The sequence below is a fragment of the Schistocerca piceifrons genome, chromosome 1, assembly GCF_021461385.2.
Source record: "Schistocerca piceifrons isolate TAMUIC-IGC-003096 chromosome 1, iqSchPice1.1, whole genome shotgun sequence".
NCBI classification, from domain to species: Eukaryota; Metazoa; Arthropoda; class Insecta; order Orthoptera; family Acrididae; genus Schistocerca; species Schistocerca piceifrons.
In genome coordinates this window covers 818483909-818505562 of record NC_060138.1, presented here as the reverse complement: position 1 = coordinate 818505562, position 21654 = coordinate 818483909, and the positions used below count along the sequence as shown (strand labels likewise).

The 21654-nt window shown below is 38.6% G+C and overlaps 1 protein-coding gene across 1 annotated transcript in view; it reads left to right on the top strand.

Annotated features, from left to right (window-relative positions):
- The window catches only part of LOC124714202 (DNA-directed RNA polymerase II subunit RPB11), a 30479-nt gene extending 9030 nt beyond the window's left edge, over window positions 1–21449 (top strand). Inside the window, exons 3-4 of the mRNA XM_047243002.1 lie at window positions 7787–7961; window positions 21157–21449. Of these exons, the coding sequence (XP_047098958.1) occupies window positions 7787–7961; window positions 21157–21192 (211 nt within the window). The 3' untranslated portion in view covers window positions 21193–21449. The remainder of the gene's footprint in view (window positions 1–7786; window positions 7962–21156) is intronic.
- The last annotated feature ends 205 nt before the right edge of the window (window positions 21450–21654 follow it).

The window sequence follows — 21654 nt, the reverse complement described above, 5'->3', positions numbered from 1 at the left end:
AACTAAGGCAGATAAAATGCTAAAATTGGATGTGATTGTTATCTATGTAGGGAGAACTAAGTAGTAAAGTTTCATCTCAGTACTGATATATAGAGATGATAAACTTCATAGATGGGAACTAGTTCTCTAGTAAGATTCTTTTTGGAAACCATTGTTACTCATTCACTGTTCTTTTTCTATCTAATTGTACGTGCTACATGGCTTTAAAGGTGAATTTACAAAACAAAATGTCAAGTATGCACAAATGTTACTTCTCCATGATAAATTCATTGCTTACTCTATGTAGACAAGTTGTTTACATTGATTTCCTTCACTGACTATATTCTTAGACGGTATTGCATTAGTTGGCTTACGTGACAGACCAGAGACCGCAAGCCAAGTAGGGAGAACCCGGAGCAGACTGAACGGAAGTATGGATTATGGAACCGGTTTATAACAGTGCAGACCTCCCCAGCCGTTGTTCACTTTTGCGACATAGCAAGTACAGTGTTTTTGTTTTGAGAAAATAATATATGCTGGTCTGCTTTACTAGCTTGAAATAACTGAAAATAAACAGACATATCTGTCCAACAATGTTTTCTTTTACAATGTGCGGGTGTGTAAATTGACTACACTTCAAAGTACCATACTACCTGTGCGGCAAGTGAAGATATATTTGGAAAAATCCTTACTTGTGACACAGGAGCAGAGAAATTGCGTGCTAAAATTAGGTTTGTATCAGCAACAAGGACACTACATAATACTCTGACGTCATTGTTGCTTTGAAGACATTTACAGCCAATAAAGATAACCAATTTTTGAACATTCAGTAGTTGAAAGGGCCCCCAGTGTTAATGCATGACATCAATGATCAGGTAATTTAAGAAAGAGAACTTCTGATCAATCACAGGCAGCTATTAACAGGTCAGAGTGAAATGAATATGACATTCAAAAATTCGTTACATATGATTAATATACTTAAAATATAAATTTTATTCACGAATGCATTTGAAAATAAGAAGAAAATTAAAGTTCACTATTATAGTAGTCAGCGTAAGATGATCCTTGACAGTTAACACTGCTGTTGACAGCTTTCAGTTGTGAAGCACAAATGACTGCCGGTGAAAACACTAGCCATCTGTAGAGCTGATAACACTGAATCATTGCCGTAGACACATTTACAAAATTGCGTTACGTGATTGGTTGAGGTGGGTGCGTGAAGCTGTTGTGCCCTACCCAGCACAACTGTCAGGGATCAGCTTACACTGACTCATTTCAGTGCTGATAATTTATGCGTATTTCAATCATTTAACTCACTATGGAAAGGGGCACAGAAAAGTTATCGATGAAACTCGTGCTGAATGGCTTCTTGGTTACAGTAAATCTATAGTTTCTTTGAAAACAGCATAAACTCTGACAACATTTAAAGATGTGTGTTTTGATTGAGAACATTTTGGAAAAAGATCTTTTGTATCTACCTTGCACACACAAGCTGTATGAGAGGATTATATCAATAGTTTTTGAATTAACTCCAACTCTCTTCTCGGAAGAACCACCTCATGGACTATCTCTCCTTGCTACCAGGGGGTCCATCAAGCAAGGTGGATGGTGAAAGCAGTTTGTGTATTGAAAAAGGATATATTCCTTGATGAAGTTTAATTACAACCACAAGAGGCATTTATCGTTCCTGTCTTCTGTTCTTTGCATTAATCTTCTGAATCAAAACTGAAAACACTCACTAGACTGATTTGTTAAGCACAAACAACAGACAAAAATACATAAGGTTCAAGTGGGGATCAGTCAGATCACAAAAATTATAAACCCCTTATCCGGGATTGTGGATGACTTTTCTAAACTGTACCCCTTTCCCTAAACCTCTCCAGTCCTTTTATTTCACCCCTTTTCCTTCCCCATTAATTCTTCTGCCAGGAGGAGGAGGAGCCACTGGGTCCAAAAACTTGTAAAATCCTTTTGTGTGTGTGTGTGTGTGTGTGTGTGTGTGTGTGTGTGTGTGTGTGTGTAATATTTCGCACTGATGATGCTTGGTAATTGTGAGAAAATGATTCTTGTCTTCTTTTCAAGCTGTTTTCATTGTTTAAAGCCTACAAAGATGTCTTTATATTTCAGCTTTATTCATTTGAGAGATTCAAAATTTTCTCGAAACTTGCATGCTTGTAACATTGATATTATGTTTTTTGTGCTGCTTAATTAATGTCTTTGAAATGTTTACAGTTGTGCACTATGATGATCACTTCTTTTGCTTATGGTTTTCTACAGACATCTTTATATTGTCCATGTAGTACTTGTTTATTTTGTATTATATTTGTCCATTTAATATTTCCAATTCTTCTCCAGCTTCACATTTCAAATCCCCACTCCCTACTTTGTTTTTTCATTTTTTTTTCACTTACTATTCAGTTTTCTTGTAATTCAGTGCTGTAAAGACACACATTTTGAAATTTTCTGTTCAGTTATAGAAGGCAGATGGTTTTTGTTGCTATCTTATCTTGTGTGGTTTCACATTCCTAGATGAATAGTTTCCATTCTTCTTAAATAGCTTCTCCAGTTTTAATTTTTAGATGATTGTTGTTAGGGCTTCTACTCAACACTGTGACAACTCAAAGATGGACTGATAGAATCGTTAGTGTTGACTCTCAAGAGTTACACCCCAGTTTCGAAGAGCTAAGAGTGCCACTGTTATTTATTGACATTTTGGTATGATGTTCTGGAGAATGTGCCACCTGAAGACTGTACTGATGAAACCAGTTCTCTCTTCTATACTAATAATAAAACTGTTGTATGTCTGTTTGTGTGTTTAAATGTGCTTATCTCTAGACCTACTAGGCAAATTTTCATGGGGTTTTTGCAGGTAACGTGTAAACTTTATCAAAATCAATTTTCAGTAAGAAAGATACAATAATTTAAAGTTTTGGTCTGCTCTGCTGAGTAGATCAGATGTTTACCTTAATGATGACAGTGTAGTACACCAAAGAACCAACAAATAGTACTCTCAAGTTTCACAGTACGTCAAAGAACCAATAGATGGCACTGTTAGTCTTTTACCTTAGTGCCAGAAATATTTTCAGAAGTTTACAGCAATGCCACAATCTTATCTTTATGAATACAAACACATTGGGTAGGATATATGGATTTACTGGTTGCACTTCGTATATTAAAATCTTAACTCAAATGCTTTGCTTCTTTTCATAAGTTTCAGTTATCTTACACTTATTGGCTAGGAAAAATGAATAATTAAGTGATGCTGTAAGTGTTCCATTTTTACCAACTGAGGTATCGAAGCCAAAAAAAGCAGTGGTTTGGAAAGGCCCTTGTTCAACTTCAGTTATGAAGCACAGGCATATAGCAACTTTTAAATGTAATTTATTGAATGGGGTTATGTTTTTTATACAGCCAACATTACTTTAGTCTGTTTCATTTATTCTTAGGGTGAATTTTGATCTTTCATGCTTTTGATTTTTCTACTTTTAGTGGAAAGGTTTTGTTAGCATTCTTTCCCTTTTATACTTTTATTCTAGTCTGAAAAATTTCCTTCACTTTCTTCGTTATGTTGTTATGCTACTGAATTATAATTTAACTATTGTTTGAAGTTTGTAATTATTACAAGTGGTGTGTCCATTTTGTCTCCAAAATTGTTATTCTGTCTTAAGGGGAGTTGGAATGCCCTATCCCAACAATGTTACATTTAGTGACTTGACTTCCCTGTATTTTGGTAACCACTATAGCCATTGACATGAAACATTTACAGGACATTAAACTGTATGTTCAGAGTCTACTGAACTCCAATAATTGCATTTCAGCCACTGCTTTCAGAAATACAATTTTCTAATTGCACAGTTAAAATTTTGTGTATTATTGTAAATAATTTTATATCTAAAAACAAAGATCTGGCAGGTCGATAGACACACAAACAAACACAAACATACACACAAAATTCAAGCTTTCGCAACAAACTGTTGCCTCATCAGGAAAGAGGGAAGGAGAGGGAAAGACGAAAAGATGTGGGTTTTAAGGGAGAGGGTAAGGAGTCATTTCAATCCCGGGATTGGAATGACTCCTTACCCTCTCCCTTAAAACCCACATCTTTTCGTCTTTCCCTCTCCTTCCCTCTTTCCTGATGAGGCAACAGTTTGTTGCGAAAGCTTGAATTTTGTGTGTATGTTTTTGTTTGTTTGTTTGTGTGTCTATCGACCTGCCAGCGCTTTCGTTTGGTAAGTCACATCATCTTTGTTTTTAGATATATTTTTCCCACATGGAATGTTTCCCTCTATTATGTAAATAATTTTAATTATACATAATATTATGTTCTTCTTTTAGTTCAGTAGACTCAGGACATGTATCTTATTACTCCCTGAAAATTTGAATACTCGAAGTAGTTTCTGAGGTTTAGGGAAAAACGCAACAGAAAATGTAAATTTTCAGGAATGGCTTGTAAAGTTTCAGAAGACTGTAACTCACTTAATATATGCTTAATTTTTATTTTTTATTTTTAGTTACTCAGGAGCACCCTGCACCATACTGTATATCATCCTCTTGATCTCTTTCCAAGTTTTTTCTTCTTTCTGGACTCCTTAGGGGCCAACTATCTTGCATACTCTGCTTTATCAATGCGAACCTTGTCCATCTGTTCAAGTTCTCTGATGCAGGTTGCTCCAGGATTAATTCCCATATGCTGTAGCATTTTCACCCTGCTAATGTTGCAATCATTAAAAGCAATAACACATCACTGACCTCCAACTTTAGTGTCATCATCCCAACGAAAACATTTTTTGGTAACAGAATCCATATAAGATTATTGAAAGACTCATTGGGATTTTGAGTCTGACTATGCAGACGCTTCAGTAATTCAGGATTTGCCAGGTCTCTGTAAATAGGTTTTATGATATTCATGACTGCTGTTGGGATGGAATGTTTATGGCTCTGTGAACTGTATGAGTACCGGGCGTTGCGGTAATTGGACCATGAATCAGGTCCAGGAGGGCAAAGGTGATGTACTGGTTTTCCATCAGTTGACAGTTTGTGGAAGAAGATAGCCCATACTGCCTGCTTCATTTTCAACAAATCCTCAGTATTATTTCTAATGGCCATCCCATAATACTGCTGTAGTTCTTCAGTAATTTTGTCTGTCAGCCTGCCTCTTATGGTTTTACGATCAAAAAGTTTCTTGTTTCTCAAACTTTGTTTAAACTTCCTCAACATTGAGCCCATCCTCTTATGGACATGACTAACATTCCAGTTCTGTGATAATCTTCTCACCATTAGGCTGAGCAGCTAGTACACTGTTATATGCTTTTGAGTCTCCATCACCTAAGAACTTGGTTTAACACACTCCCCTTTCATTTACAGGTTGACTAAACATTTTAATAGCTGCAGAGGCCTCCATACCACCACTTGTTCCTTCATAATTTCTGTCACAGATATGTCCTTCTTCAAATGTCCTTCTTCATTCCCCAATTTACACTTATAACAATGTTTGTTTAAAATCTGGAAATTATTACCTTTCCAGTATGCACACTGGTCACTGTAGCAACAGATTTCTTAGAACTGTAGCCGCACTTCTGCCAAGTGCCATCAAAAACTACTGGTATGTCAGTCATACCATCATTTATTTCAACAGCTTTGTTTGCAGCACTCTTCATTGACTAACATGCAACAGGTTCCACAGCGTCTCCAATAAATCCTGGATACTTGTTGATTTTACAAGGTGGGCGTGGCATATTCATCGTGGCAAACATTGTGTCTCCTGCTGTGTGTCCTCTGCCAATAGTTCCCAATCCATAAAACCACTTAACATTACTTCAATTAATTATCTTTACACTTATCAGAATTTCAAAATGAGTGAGTATATTTACAACTGGCACAATTAATGATAAGTTTCGTGGCTAGTCCATTTGATACTGCACTATCTTCATGTAAACTAACTGGTCCTTCACATATTTTACAACACACACATTCACGTAACAGCCTTGTTAGGATCTGTTAATGTATCAGAATATATAACCCAATCTACCATTTGCATCACTTTCATTTTGAGAAAACTGTGTATCACAGCATTTTATTTTGATCCTCAAAGCACTAATGGGTGTTTATCTAGATACTGACGAGTTTGCCTTTATTTCACTGCCTGTAACTTCACACACCACATGTTGAACACAATGTTTCCCTTTATTTGAAAATCTATTACCATGAAACCCATATTTCTTTAGAAACATTTTGTTTTAGTGTTGTACTTTACTTTTTGAGAGATTTACCAATCTATTCGTAACTCTTTCTCAGAAAACCGTTAGCAGTTAGACATAAAACATGTGTTTATGCTATGAAACAATAAGATACTGTTTTTGACAGTGCTACCAATACAAACATGTAATTTAACCTTGATAACATAGCAATCCACAGCCTCCTATAAAAAAAATTACCAATTATTAGATCTTGAAGTAGGGTAATGCATGTAAAAATTTTAACATTTTCAACCAATTTAGATTATATTTAAAAAAATAAAATACTTCCCATGTGAGTTTATAAGTGATTTTATATATATGGAAAATTGCAGATTTTGTAATGAGATACAAATCCGAAAATGTGAAAAAAAAGTTACGTTCTGCCTCCCCTTAATCGTTTTGATCTATTTGTTCCTGCTGGCAATTTCAAGGCCTGTCTTTGTGTGTGTAAGCATTGTTAGAAAAAAAATTATTCTTATCAAAAAGTAACACTAGCAGGAACACCCAGGTATCACTCTCACTAGCCTTCACAACATTAGGATCCCTTGTCTGACAAGAGTGCTGTGGAAGGCTAGCCAAGAATGTTTCTGAGGAAGAGACGGAAGAGTAGGATGAGAAGTAAATAACCAGTGGCAGGCAAATTGCCAACAAATTTTGTAAACTACCAGATGTTGGATGTGAAAAAGACAGAATATGGTAAGAAGAGAATGACAAATTGAAAGTAGAAACAAATCCGTAAACCAATGTGACACAAAAAAAAAGGAAAAAGAGTGGAAAATAAATAAATGGCAATGACGACCACGAAAAAGGGGAGAGATTCAGGTAAGTGAAAGTGTTATAGACAATAGCAGATGAGAATAGTTGAAGTTGAAGCCCATTGAGCGGCTCCATATGCTGTGGATCCTCTCTGTGACGTTTTACATATTCATATTGATAGGTAGGAAGTTCATATTGAACACTTGGTTAAATGTGTACAAAGATCATCATTGCTGTCATAATACCTGTAACACGCATCCATAAATATAGCACAAATTTCAGTGGCATGAAGATAAATCAACTCCTTGTACCACACCCCTAATTTGATTTGTATAGGTGCACAGGCTCATCTACATTCTTAGTTTATATATTGTTCATTTAATATTGTATGTCTGAGTTTATAAATATAACTTCAACACGCAATTTCAATGACAGACCTAGTCTCCTTCAGGTGCTCTGAATAAGTGGTCTGTGTATGAGTGTAGGTAGTGAAGATGAAAGCAATTGCATGGAACACCTGAAGGAGACGTTATTGCCAGTTTTTATAATATTAATCACAAACTCAACATGGTTCCTTTAAATCAGCTAGAAACATGTAAACATTCAATCTGTCACATAGCTCACATGTTTTATTGTTTTAGAGGGCAATTATTGTGCTTCACATACATTTTCAGCATGTACTTCCATATGTATTTCGCCTGCTATGTGTAATAATTCATTTTCAGCAATTATGGCCTTCCAATGGATGGTCAGTTCTAGTGAAAAAAGGTCCTAACTCATATTTTTTTAACAATATGATCCACTTTTTTTTGCAGCCAACTGTTGAAGGATCCAAATGTTTTATTTGCTGGTTACAAAATACCACATCCACTAGAGCACAAGTTTATACTTCGTATCCAAACTACATCTGATTACTCACCGCAAGATGCACTGACACATGCAATTACTGATCTGATTGCTGAACTCTCTCTCTTTGAGGAAAGGTTTAAGGTATAGTATTAGCTTCGCTGTATTTTTATTTACTAAAAATTGCACCTGTCACAAGTTAAAAGGTATACAATTTACCTAGTATCTTTGTATTATAGCTTTGCTTTTAAGTTCAGTGTTGGGAAAAATAAGTATACCTACTGGAAACAAAAGAATGTGTAGGAAAGATAAAATTATAAGACAAAAGTTAAGCTATCGTTTGCTTGATAAAGAATATTCAGTAGTGCCCACCACCACCACCACCACCACCACCACCACCACCACCACCATACCTCCCACCCATCATCTTGGTGTTTGTTGTATGGCAGAAAAAATTAGCATAAGAAAAATGGTTGTGCTGAAATTCAAGGGATATTATACATTATTCATGTTTGGACCCAAGTGGACCACGTTATGTACTACGATGGGCATTTTCAGGGTGCTGTTTTGTTTTTTGTGTCCATATCAAATTCATTCTCTCAGAATGGGACTTTTTTCTGCCTGTCAGACAAATTTACTCTCTTCTTCCTTCTGTTTTCTGTCAGGTGAACTGGCTGTCATTAATTTTCTGCCTACAATTCTTTTTGTGTGGTTCTTCTTTAACTGCACCAGCCCATTTTATTGTTTCAATTTTAGCTTTATTGTGGGTCTTGTAGAATTCCACAACCTGACTAGTTAATCTGGTTGGTTCCACAGAATTTCAGCCTTTTCTTCCCCCCATATCAGAATAAATGTTGGTATACTTTAAATTTCTTTAATTCCTCTTACAAAGGAACAGTCCAGTCCAGCATGTCAAAACCTGCCCTGAAAGTTTTTATACAGGTAGAATACACCAAAAGAAACACTACATCAAATTGTAACTGCTATGACACACTGCAAACATTTTTTTAAATATTGAAAATTGCCAAATTCATAGCTTGCGAGGCAGGTGGAGAAATGTACGCCCTTACTGTAGCTGTAGCCGTGGACAACACGGCAAGTGTATAGCTTTCGTTGATGGCATGTCAGTAAACAGATAACACACCAAGATGCTGTCGTAAATTGTAAAGTGAATGTCAGTTTCCATTGATAGTTTATCTGATACAATTTTCCACAGTTAACATTTGACCAGATTTGCAACTCATTTAGTATCCATAATAGTTAACTGTTTCCTTTGTGGTATCACAATGGAGATAAGAGTGAATTTTCTTTGTATGTGTTTATTAATACCATCTGACTTTGTACAGTTTTCAGAGTTTGAAAGTGAGTGGAACCAATTAATGGTTTAAGCTTGCAAAGATGAAATATGAAGAAGGTGATATACAATTGCAATAACCTACTGCTCCGGAAGGGCTAAGTATGTGTTATTGGTTAATTTCTTGGACATTCATTCAAATGATTTCGACATTTGGTTATACCAAGAAGGCCCTTCCACACAGCATTGCCACCCATGGTCGTCGCATTTGCATTAACGAGCGCTCCCTCACGAAATATACCAAGGGTCTCACTGAAGCCTTCACAGACAGTTATTATACTCCCAACCTTGTGCAAAAACAAATCTCCCGTGCCTTATCTTTTCGGTCTCCCACCACCTTCCAAAGTCATCATGACCATCTAGAATAATCCTTCCTAAACACACAGAATCCAAAACTGATCACCTGTTTCGGATTCATTGATGACGTCTTTGCAGTCTGGATTGAGGGTGAGGACACCCTATCCACATTCCTCCAGAACCTCAATTTGCTTCACCTGGTCCTGCTCGACCCAACAAGCCTTCTTCCTAGATGTTGACCTCCACCTCAAAGTGACTACATCAGTACCTGCGTCCCTATCAGACCCACCAACCACCAGCAATGCCTCCACTTCAACGTCTGCCATCCATTCCATACCAAGAAGTCACTTCGATACAGTCTAGCCATCCGTGGTCATCACATCTGCAGTGACGAGTGGTCCTTATTGAAATATACCAAGGGTCTCACTGAAGCTTTCACAGACCATAATTATCTTCCCAACCTTGTACAAAAACTGATCTCCTGTGCCTTATCTTTCCAGTGTCTCACCACCTCCCAAAGTCCCACTGTCTGACCACAGAGGAGCATTCCCCTCGTAACTCAGTACCACCCAGGACTGAATCACATCCTCCACCAGGGTTTCGACTACTTCTCATCGTGCCCTGAAATGAGAAATGTCCTGCCCACAATCCTTCCCATCCCTCCCACAGTGGTATTCTGCTGACCACCAAATCTACACAATATACTCGTCTGTCACTAAACAACACCTGTGCCCAACCTCTTACGTTATGGCTCATATCCCTGTAATAGACCTATATGCAAGACCTGTCCCATACATCCTCTGGCCACCACCTACTTCAGTCCGGTCACAAACATCACCTATCCCATCAAATGCAGGGCTACCTGTGAAACCATTTGTGTGATCTACATGGTAAGCTGCAACTACTGTGCTGCATTCTGTGTTGGCATGACAACCAGCAAGCTGTCTATCTGCATAAATGGCCACAAACACACTGTGGCCAAGGAACGAGTGGACCACCCTGTTGCTGAGCACGCTGCCAAACATGACATCCTTCATTTCAGTGACTGCTTCACAGTCTGTGCCATATGGATCCTTCCCACCAACACTAACTTTTCTGAATTTTTTTATGATGTAATGAATTCTGAAACTATTTGAAAATGTTTTGGCTGTAAGTAAATGGAACATATATAGAGTTCAGTATGAACCAACAAATCAACTCAGCAGGATAACATTAATTTCATGATGTTATTTAAAACATTTATTTTACATGCTTGCATTTTACCGTACTTCCCACAGATACCTCATTTGCTGCATGACATTGCTGTTGTTGTCTCTACCTGTATTTTGTGAAGGAAGTTAGTTATAGAGTCCAGTATGCCACATACCCCCGGCAGCTATGAATTTCGCCATTGCTGTTGAGTACGCTGTCTAAGAAGCTAATGTAAGACATATGTGCCATTTTCCTGTTGCTGGCCCACAATGAGTCTCAAAATGTTTGTCAGATACATTCCTTGCTCTGTAGTTGACAATCATTTTAGTGAAGTGAATGTAGTGATTTGTTAAGAATGGGGGATTAGGGTTCATCTGATAACTGTAACTATTTTTTGGTGTCAACGTAGCATAGAATATTAAAAAGAATTACATAAATATTATAATAAGATGAAAATAATGTATTATCAAGGAATCAAAAAGAAAATACTACTAATTTTCAATAATGTCATAGAAGCAGCTAACAAATTAAAGAAGCATAGTGGAACAACACTAAATGAGCCCCTCCCATTAGGTGCCATTTGCTTAACGAGCAAAACAAATTGTAAAAAAATTATATAATGAGTGGCGTAATGAGTGACGACAATTACTGAGATGGCCAGCTGTTCTCACATGGCGGGGGAAATGTGCAACAGTATGAACACCTTTCATTGTTGTCAGTGGTATGTCAACGATGTCTTTAGTACATCCTGCAGTCTGCGTTTAGTGCTGTTTCTGCTACCAACTTAGTGCAGCTTGTAATCACACATTTTTCTAAACTTTTTGTGTTTTTTGTGTGCAAATTTTAATAACCTTCATAGAAATGTCCTTGGAGATAAAGCTGCAAGAAGATGAGCATAAGAGAAAAAGACCTTAGAATGAAATGAAAAATCATTAAAAAATGCAAACATGGTGCAAGCCTTGCTGATTTAGCATGCACATACAATCGGTCTGCATCATCTATTTGCATTATCCTCAAGAACAAGGACAAGATTAAGGAGATACATGCTTCAAAAAAGGAAGTGAAAAGAGCATCTAAACAATGGTTTCATATCCTGGACGATGTCAAAAGGTTGCCCCTTATATGGATAAATGTAAAGCAACTGCAAGACGACACTATAAACAAGAACATAATTTGTGAGAAGGCGTGAATGATTTTTGCCAACCTTCTTAAGAAGACACCAGGATCATCAGTAGCCAAAGAAGTGTTTAAAGGAAGCCATGGGTGGTTTGAGAAGTTTAAGAGAAGAACCAGCATCCACAGCAAAGCAGCCAGCACCCACACAAAGGCAGCAGAGAACTTCATCAGCAACTTCAAGATGCCCCCAGATTCTGGGGATTATCTGCTGCAACAGGTTTTTCATTGTGACAAAATGGGTCTATTCTGGAAAAAGATGTCGAAGTGCACCTTTATAACAGCAGAGGAGAGTGTATTGCCAGGTCACAAGCCAATGAAAGACTGTCTCACGCTGCTATTCTGTGCCATTGCAAGTGGCAGTTTGAAAATGAAACTGCTGCTTGTTTACCATTTAAAAACTCTACGAGCCATCAAGAAGTGTAAAGTCCAGAAGAGCAGGTTAAATGTGTTGTGGAGGACCAGCAACAAGGCTTGGCCAACATGTGATCTCTCTTGTGATTGGATCAATGAAGTGTCTGATACTTTGCTGAAAAAGTATTTTACTTGGGATGAAGCTGCCGCTCCATGTCTTGCTTATTATGGACAATGATCCTGCCCATTCCCCAGGCCTATGAGATCACCTCCTTGAAGAATTCAACAAGATCCAATTTCTGCCTCCCAGCACCACTCTGTCACTCTAGTTTATGGACCATGTGATTATTTCTAACTTTAAGCAGATCTCTTTGGGCATTGCTTTGAATTGACTGATGCTACCACTCTCACTCTCAGAGAGTATTGGAAATGTCACTTAACATCGTTGCCTGCATCAAAATTGAAAAGGCTTGGGAAGGGATTAGCAAGATAACTCTTACTTCTGCTTGGAAGAAGATTTGGCTGGGCTGTGTTGTTGAATGTGACTCTGAGGCATTTGAGTCAGTATCTGTGGAGCCGGTAGTCAGTGAGATTGTGTCTTTGGTTGAGAGATTGGGACTAGAAGTTGATAACAATGATATTGATGAGCTTGTGAGAGATCACAGCAAAGAAATGACCACAGAAGAGCTTATGGAGTTGCAGTTTTTTCACAGCAGGATGTTGTAGAGAGTAGTCTTTCAGAGGATGTTGAGGAGGAGGCAGTAAGAGCAAAGCAGCAATCTTCTGGTGCATTAAGAGAAATGCTGAAAGCATGGGAATCGGTTATATCATACATTGAAAATCATCATCCCAATAAAGCAGTGGCTGTGTGCGCTACAAATTTATTGGACAGTAATGCTGTGTTGTATTTCTGGCCAGTGTTGAACTTCAGCAAAACAAATTACTGCAGATAGCTTCCAGAATTAGTTACGTATCGCAAATAATAAAGTACATAATACTGCATGTATAAGTTTCTTTGAATAAATGGCGTGAATAATATAAAACTTTTAGTACTTTTCTGCATGGAACACATTATTGCATTTTACATTAATTTGTATGGGATACATTGTTTTGCTTAACAAATGTTTTGCACTACAAGTAAGATTATAGAATGTATTATGCTCGCTATGTGAGGTTTCACTGTATCACAAAACAAAAACTTTTGCAAACTCCTTCTCAGTTGCCGCTGTCCGCCTCTGGAACAAACTGCCCCTTACCTTGCGCAAAATTCAATCTCCTGCTGCTTTTAAGAAGAAGTTGAAGCATTTCCTACTATCATCCTCATAAAGTTCTCCACAAAATTAATGTACCAGGCCAATCCTCTCATCTGTCAAATAGCAAAGCTAGCGTCTCCTATCTTGCTCCTGAGATGCCATCCCCTTCATATATCTCTATTAGCCAGGCAATCTTCTTTTCTTTATATTTCCTTAATTATGTTTCATCATGTCTCTCTATTCTTCTCCTCCCTTCACCATGAGTCTCCCTCATACTCCCTGCTGCCAGCACTCCTATCTAAAATCTGTCTCTTCAATAATGTCTTATTATAACAGTACTTATGATCTACGAATATAAACTCCATATGTATGTATTTTTCCAGGTGTACCTTTCTAATTGTTTTTCACTTTTTGTACTAGATGTAGTTTAACATGCCTACTAAAACGTATGAATGTAAAATAAGTAGAATGCCTGGTTAGATGTAAGAGAAGGCCTGATGGCCCTAATCTTGCCAGGTTAAATAAATCAATAAATAAATAAAAAGAGAAATAAATGGAGTGTAAAAATTGTCTGGAATGCTTTTGTCAAATTAAATACAGTTTTTGGAATAAAGTTTCCGATTTATTCGAAATGTAATGTTTGCAGCTTGTGTATACTATCAGCTTTTATTCAAGGCAGTGAGGTATGGACTTTCAATATAGAAACTCTTAAAAGAATTTAGGTGTTTTTATTGAGAAATGGAGAGATGCATAATGGACATTTTTAAGAGAGGCAAGAAAATAATAAAAAACCTGTAAGGAAAGCGACGAGAGTGGGAAGCTTAATTAGCTTGGAGTGAAATGGTGTAGAAGTGGGCAAGACATATAGCTAGGTGTCTAGATGGTCTGTGGGCCAATAAATACTTCGTTGAACTCATAAAGGGAAGAAAAGGTGGAGAAAACGAGGTAACGGTAGGTTGGTAGATGACAATGGAGAACATGCACGTGCAATGTTGTTGTTGTTGTTGTTGTTGTTTTCCAGCTAGTATGTTGTGTTGTTGTTTTCCTGCTCATAGGTCGTGTGTAAGTCTCTTCAACTACTGCAGCTTACATCCATGTGAACCTATTTACTGTAGCGTAGCCCTGGGCTCAGACAACCAACCCCCCTCCCCTCCCCCAAAATCTCCCCTCTGTTACAAAATTAACTTTTGCTTCCTGCCCCAGGATGTGCCCTATCAACCTACCCTTCTTTTAGCCAAGTTAGGGCATAAAGTTCTTTTTTACATCTCAGTTCTGTACACTTTCGTTAGTCAGTTGGTATTCCCACTTGATTGCGTGCATTTTTCAGAGGCACCTCATTTTAAAAGCTTCCTTTCTCTTCTTGTGTATACTTTTTGTTGTCAGTGTTTCACTTCAAAAGAAGGCTATTGTCAAGACACCTACTTTCAGGAAAGGTTTTCTTGCTGTTGCCACTCTGCATTTTATTTCTTCTTTACTGGTCCCACTATCACTTATATTGCTGCCAAATAGCAAAATTAATGTACTACTTCTGATGTCTCATTTCCACAGTGTCATTTGTTTTAGTACTATTACATTCCATTATCCTTGTTTTGCATTTGTTGATACTGTCATCTTATATCCTTTTTTCAAGACACTATCCATTCCATTCAACTGCTCTTCAAAGTCCTTTGCCACATCTGACAGAATTATGTCATATGCAGACCCATTTCTTTTCCTTGAACCTAAATTTCCTCACAAATTTCTCCTTGGTTTCCTTCCCAGCTTACTCAGTGTACTTATTGAATAGGATCGGGGATATACTATAACCCTGTCTCACTCTTCTCTGTTACGGACTCCCTTTCATATCTATTCACACTTCCCTCCCAGCCAACAATGCTTGTCATAGGAACTTTCAGGACAGGCAGGAGGGTTTGCGTGCCTCAGTGACGCTGTGGGCTATAGCACCAGTAGCATAACTACTGGCATGGCTATCAGTCAGAAAGGCCACAACTTGAGGGGCTTGACAAAGAGAGTACAACAACTTGGGGAAGGGTAGGATGTGTTTATCCCAAGTAGCTTCACCAACAGTGGCAGGGTGTGGTGAGAACAGAGGTAACCTTTGAGAAAGTCTCCCTTTTCTATAATTACAAGGCAGTAGATGGTATTGCTAGGTCTTTAAAAAGTGTTAAACGACTTCATAATGGAACACTTCTAGTTGAAACTGCCACATCACACCAAGTGTCTAAGATTCTGGGAACAAGGCCTTAGGCAACTACCCTGTTGTAGCTGAGTTGCTGGTTAAACCTGCTCTGATACAGGAGCTACATGAAGAATGGAAACACTTGGGTGTCATAGTAGAGCAGAACTATACGAGTAGTCAGTGGCATGTTGGAGAAGATGCAACATTTATTCTAACCTTCAACACTCCAGAATTACCTGAACATATTCCTGTGGGCTTTATCCATCATAAGGTTTGACTGGTTTTTCCTAACCTGATGCAATGCTTCAAATGCTTCAATTTGGTCATACCACTATGACATGTAAGGGAGGCTTCATGTGGAAATTGTAGAGGCTCATCTCACAAACCAGACAACTTTGGTATACTTGCTCTGAAATGTATACCCACCAGGGGCTGATATCTCTCTTGTGAGTGTGTGTGTCTGGCCATAACGGGGCGCTGCAAGTCTGTCGTTCTATTATTCATTTTTCCTTATTCGCCTTTCCATTAGATGGTCTGCTTGGTGTTGATTGTGCTTGGCTGTGGTTTGAGTGTTTTGATACCTGTTTTCTTCCCTTCTGGCATTCTATAACTTCTTGTTCTTAACTGTATGAACCCCTTGTTGTGTTCGACTTGCAACTCCTTTTCCAAATTTTATAAAAGTGTGGATCCTGCAGCAAAAGTTGCCCAGTGTGGTGTATATTCCATCTTTTTTTTACTTTCTCTCTTCACATCCTCCCTTTGTTGTAAAGGTATTACACCCTACACCCAAAACCCAGCACAGTAGCCACTTTGTTCGGGGCGGGGGGCCTCAGTTCGTCAAGTACCTTCACAGCAGTGGTAGCCCCCTGACGATGCAGAGAGCACACTGTTGGTGCCTGAGCTAGAAACTTCCCACACAAGCCAGGGAGTGTGTGCCATAATGGCTGGCAACAAGGTCTCTTCTGGACAATGGTTTACTGACCAGGTAACTACTGCTTTGGGTGGGTAGTGTCCGTGGGGAGAGCTCCTGATCAGATTGGAATGAGTGGTACCATAGTGGAAGACTCACACGTGAAGCAAATTAAACTCCCCCCTGGTGGTTGCAAGCTCTCAGCAGTCTCTTCAAATAGGAAAGACTTTTACAATGCAGAGAGATACAACACCACGACATTTCTTTCCATGGTTACAACGTGGAAAGCAGGACAAGCCAGACATCTGGGAGTTAAACATTTCACCCAATGCTTGGTATGTACTGGGACTGGCGGGGATACTTTTACTGCAATGAAACCATTAATTCTTCTTCTTTTTTCAAAAACATTGAAGACAAATTTGGTGAAATTGAGTCTGCTGCCCAAACTACAGCTCTTCAGATATGTGATCTTGTAGGTGATGTGCCTGTGACCATTGCCCCACACATATCTTTGAACGTGGTTCAAGGAGTCATCTTCCACAGAATTCTTACCTTCCAAACAGATGAGGTGCTGTGGATTAGTCTACAATGGTGAGGCATAAATTTTATCAGATGTTTACAAAAAAATGCCCAAGGATAATCGTACAGATACAGGTGCCTTTATCTTATCCTTTGAAGGGAATCTCCTTCTGAAAAAAGTTAATGTCACAGGGTACAGGTGTGATGTGGAAATGTATATCCCACTGCATATGAAGTGCTTCTTTGCGCATATGTCAACACGCTGCACGGTGAACCCAAAATGCAGCAACTGCGGACAATCACACTATGAAGGTAGTTCATGTGAACACCCTCCCTTGTGTGTCTACAGTGCAGAACATCACCCTCCATGTTTGCCACTTTGCTCAGTTTTCAAGAACAAACTGAAGATCCGGGAGTACAAATTTATTGACTGGCTGTCGTTTACTGAGGCTTGGAAGATATATGAATGCCTACATCGTGTGGATAAGACAGTAAAGTTACGCTAACATCATGACAACAATCGCCCCCCCCCCCCCCTCTCCCGCTTATACCTATGCTCAATGCAAATAGCCACTTGAATAAACCTTGCCCAGCAAAAATTATGAAGAAGTTTCCAGAATGAGATTTTCACTCTGCAGTGGAGTGTGCTATACAGAAGCTCTCTGCCAGGAAGTTTCATATCAGCCCACGCTCCGCTGCAGAGTGAAAATCTCATTCTGGAAACATCCCCAAGGCTGTGGCTAGGCCATGTCTCCATAATATCCTTTCTTTCAGGAGTGCTAGTTCTGCAAGGTTCGCAGGAGAGCTTCTGTAAAGTTTGGAAGGTAGGAGACGAGGTACTGGCAGAAGTAAAGCTGTGAGGACGGGGCGTGAGTCGTGCTTGGGTAGCTCAGTCGGTAGAGCACTTGCCCGCGAAAGGCAAAGGTCCCGAGTTCGAGTCTCGGTCCGGCACACAGTTTTAATCTGCCAGGAAGTTTCATTATGAAGAAGAACGTTCAGGACAAGGTTCCTCCAGTACCTTCGGAGGTGCCAATACCCCCCACACAGATGAATTCTGAGCTGACAGTTGTGGGTGCGGTTCTATCCTCACTGGTGACAGGCAGCAACCCTGTGGCATGCCTGGTCCTCCTGGCCCCTTCACGACTAACTTGGATGCCAGTCACATGACAGTGAAATTGTAGTGGGTACTGCTGTCACTAGCCGGTAGTTCATCACCTTATTTCTTCTTCTTCTGCAGTTTGCATTGGTTTCCAAGAAAGGCATTTCACTGGTGATCATTCGCCAACATTCTGCGATGGTCATGTGTTCTTTTGGAACTGTGTTGGTCCCAAGGGAGCAATTGGAGGGGTCTGTACAGATGTCGTCAGTGAGTGGTTTCCCCTTCATACTTTGTTCAAGGCAATAGCAGCGTGGGTGCAAATGACCTCAGGGATTACTATATGTGACATTTACCTACCTCCAGGTGGACCACTTACTTTTGTCGAATTGACCATATTAATCCAACAACTTTCCTCATTCTTCTCCAACTTGGGGACATCAGTGCATACCACTCCCCTGTGTGGAGTACCACTTCGTGTGGTACGGGCTTCCTAAACGACCAGCTTCACACAGATAATGATCTGTGCAGCATCAGTGGTGGTTCTTCAGGGCTGCCCTTGGTATCTTCTGGTATTGGTCTAATAATTTCTTCCTTTAATCTTCTGGCTTCACTATATTGTTCACTAAATGATGACCTTTGTGACAGTGATCACTTTCCAGTGATACTGTCATTTCCTTGCTATTGCGAGACAGGCCGACTACCCTGTTAGGCACTTCAAAAAGCCAGCTGGCCTTTGCATACGCATGCTGTTTCATTCGCCACCCCTCTGATTGTAATGATGAGCTTATGCAAGGCATCTCAGACACAATCATCCATGCTGATGTAACTGCTATTCCTCTTTCTGCAGCACCCCCCCCCCCCCCCCCCAACCACCACCACCACCATTGACGAGCACTATATTTGACCAAAGACATTGGAGGAGCTATTCATGATTGCTCTGTAACGATTCAAACGACATCCTTCTTAGACCAACCTTATCACTTTTAAGCAACCAATTGCTGTAGGATGGAATGCTGGGGGTATGTGAATTCAGGAGTAGTATATAGGCAAGTGGGAGGTTTTGATTTGTTGGAGGATTTTGGGAAATAGCGGTGCACCTGATGAAAAGAAATTGTATAAAAGATACTTGGTTGCTGCGAGACTGCTGCTTTGTTGTTTTGGTTCTTATTAAGATGGCCTGACCAAAGTGATCAAAAGAATTTTGAGATATGTTGCTCATTATAATACAATAGTGTAGTCCTTGTGAAAGCATAACTGAAACACCTGAGAACTTGATGTGAATCATAGGAAGAGGGTAGACACCCTAAAGCAATACTGTTTAAGTGGAGTCTGTAAAAAAACCAATGCGTTTTTCTTTGTTTAAACATCATATTTTTATACTTGGAAGAATGTCACCATTCTAACAATAGAGCTATGTTGGAATTTGCTGTCCAGTGGTCATTTTGACAGAAAAAGCTAGAGTAGAGCACGTGGGATTTTGAGAAAGACTGGACCATATCTAAATTATACAGGGTGAGTCAGAAATGTATTTACAACTTTGGAATTATATAGAAATGTATTGGGATAACTATAGCATTGGTAGGTGTCATTTTGTAGCAAACAACCTCAAGTTTCACATAAAAGTGTCAAGTGTCATATTTGTTTGATGTGACTACCATTTGTGAAGCAACAAACATCCCGCTGGTTATTGATTTCTTTCCACAGTCATTGCAGCAAATCAGGTGTAACTTGTGCAACAGCTACGTAGATTCAATTTTTCAGATCAGCTAAATTGTTTGGTAGTGAAGGAACATAACACACGGTCATTGATGGAACCCCAGATAAAGAATAAAACAAATACAGATAGTGAGCACACTCCGCACCAATGAAAGTAGCCTTTTAACTGTGCACTACACTGGTGCTCCTGGTGGCAGAATGGGGTACTGGTGTACTGTGTGAATCAAACTTGAGGTGGTTTACTACAAAACGACACAGTACTAATTCTAAAGTTATCTCAATAAATTTGTATATCATTCTGAAGTTGTAACGTCCTTTTTTTGACTCACCCTGTACATTTTCACTGCAAGAAGTTTTGAAGCAAATACCCTATATTGGCAATGTACCCAAGCATTTACAGCTCCACAGAATTTGCTCTTTTACCAACACTGAAGCTGTGGGTTTAATCTTTTTCATCAGCCTTTTTTTTGTTTTATTCATTAACTCCATCCATTGATGTTAGATTCAGGTGGAAGGCGTGGTACGCGGACCATATGTCGGGAAGACAGGGCTCTTTAGTGTTACCACCTTTTGTCTTCTGCATTTTTTCATTGTTTGTCTCTGCCGTTCATTTGCAATCTGGTTATTAATTTTAAATTGTCACTTATTTGGCAAGTGCCTTTTCTTGGAGCATATAAAGACAGATTAGAATCTTAATTAAAACATTTGTCTGCAGATAACTTCCTTAATGGGCTGCTGCCTGCAAAGTGGCACACCCATGCACTAAAAACAGGAATGCAAAGTGCAAATTAATTTCATTATTTGGATGCCATCTTCCAAATGCTGCTCACAAAGTTTCATATGTGACTGTAATTTGTTCCTTACTGCATAAATATGAACTGTGTAGCTTTCATTTCATATGGGTGAAATATGAATTGCATAATTATTGTCTTTCTGATACATTTTTTAAAAATTTTGTGGTAAGTCCATGTTCAGTGTTATGAAAATTATGTACTTCAACTTTGTTGTATCATTGTCGATGCACTTTCACTGTATTAGTTTTATCGTTATGAAAATGCTAGTGGGGAAAAAATCATCAAATTTAAATGTTTTGTCAGATGCGGAATTTGCTGAGGCTTCCAAAAGTTTTGTATGTTTTATTGATATATATTATTGAAACCTCATATAAGCAAGTTGTGGAAAATCACAGATTCAAAAAAATGGTACAATTTTCTCTGCTGTTACAAAGAGTTTAATTTTTTACTGCCAAGGCTGACTTTTATCCATTGCAACTTATCCAGTGTTGTATTTCCAGGAAGCGATAAAAGAGAAGAAAGATGGATTGGATTAATATTACCAGATGCTTGAAATGTTGTACACAACATGTCTAGTGACACATGATTTTATCATCTTCATTAGATCAGTTAATGTTCCTTATTGCTCTCAATGTATATATTTGACACTCTCAATGGTATGGATGTACAAAGAAAACGAGTATTATTTCCTTCCAGTCCATTTTATTCATAGTTCTAGAATAATATTAAGATGGTGGAATGAAATGTTTGTTTTGTAAAACATATTTTGTATAATAAAACTGTGTGAGATGTATTTATGTTGCCCAGTAATTTTATTACTCTCCTCTATAAATATTCTTTCAGTAGTTTCTATCCAGCAATTTATGCAATATTCAGAATGCAGAATCTTGTTCCTGTTGCCACTGCATATTTAACTGCATATGGTGTGGGCAAAATTACTTAAATCTGTGGCTTGTGTAATGCAAACCTATAAAATACTTTAGGAATAAAGGCATTGA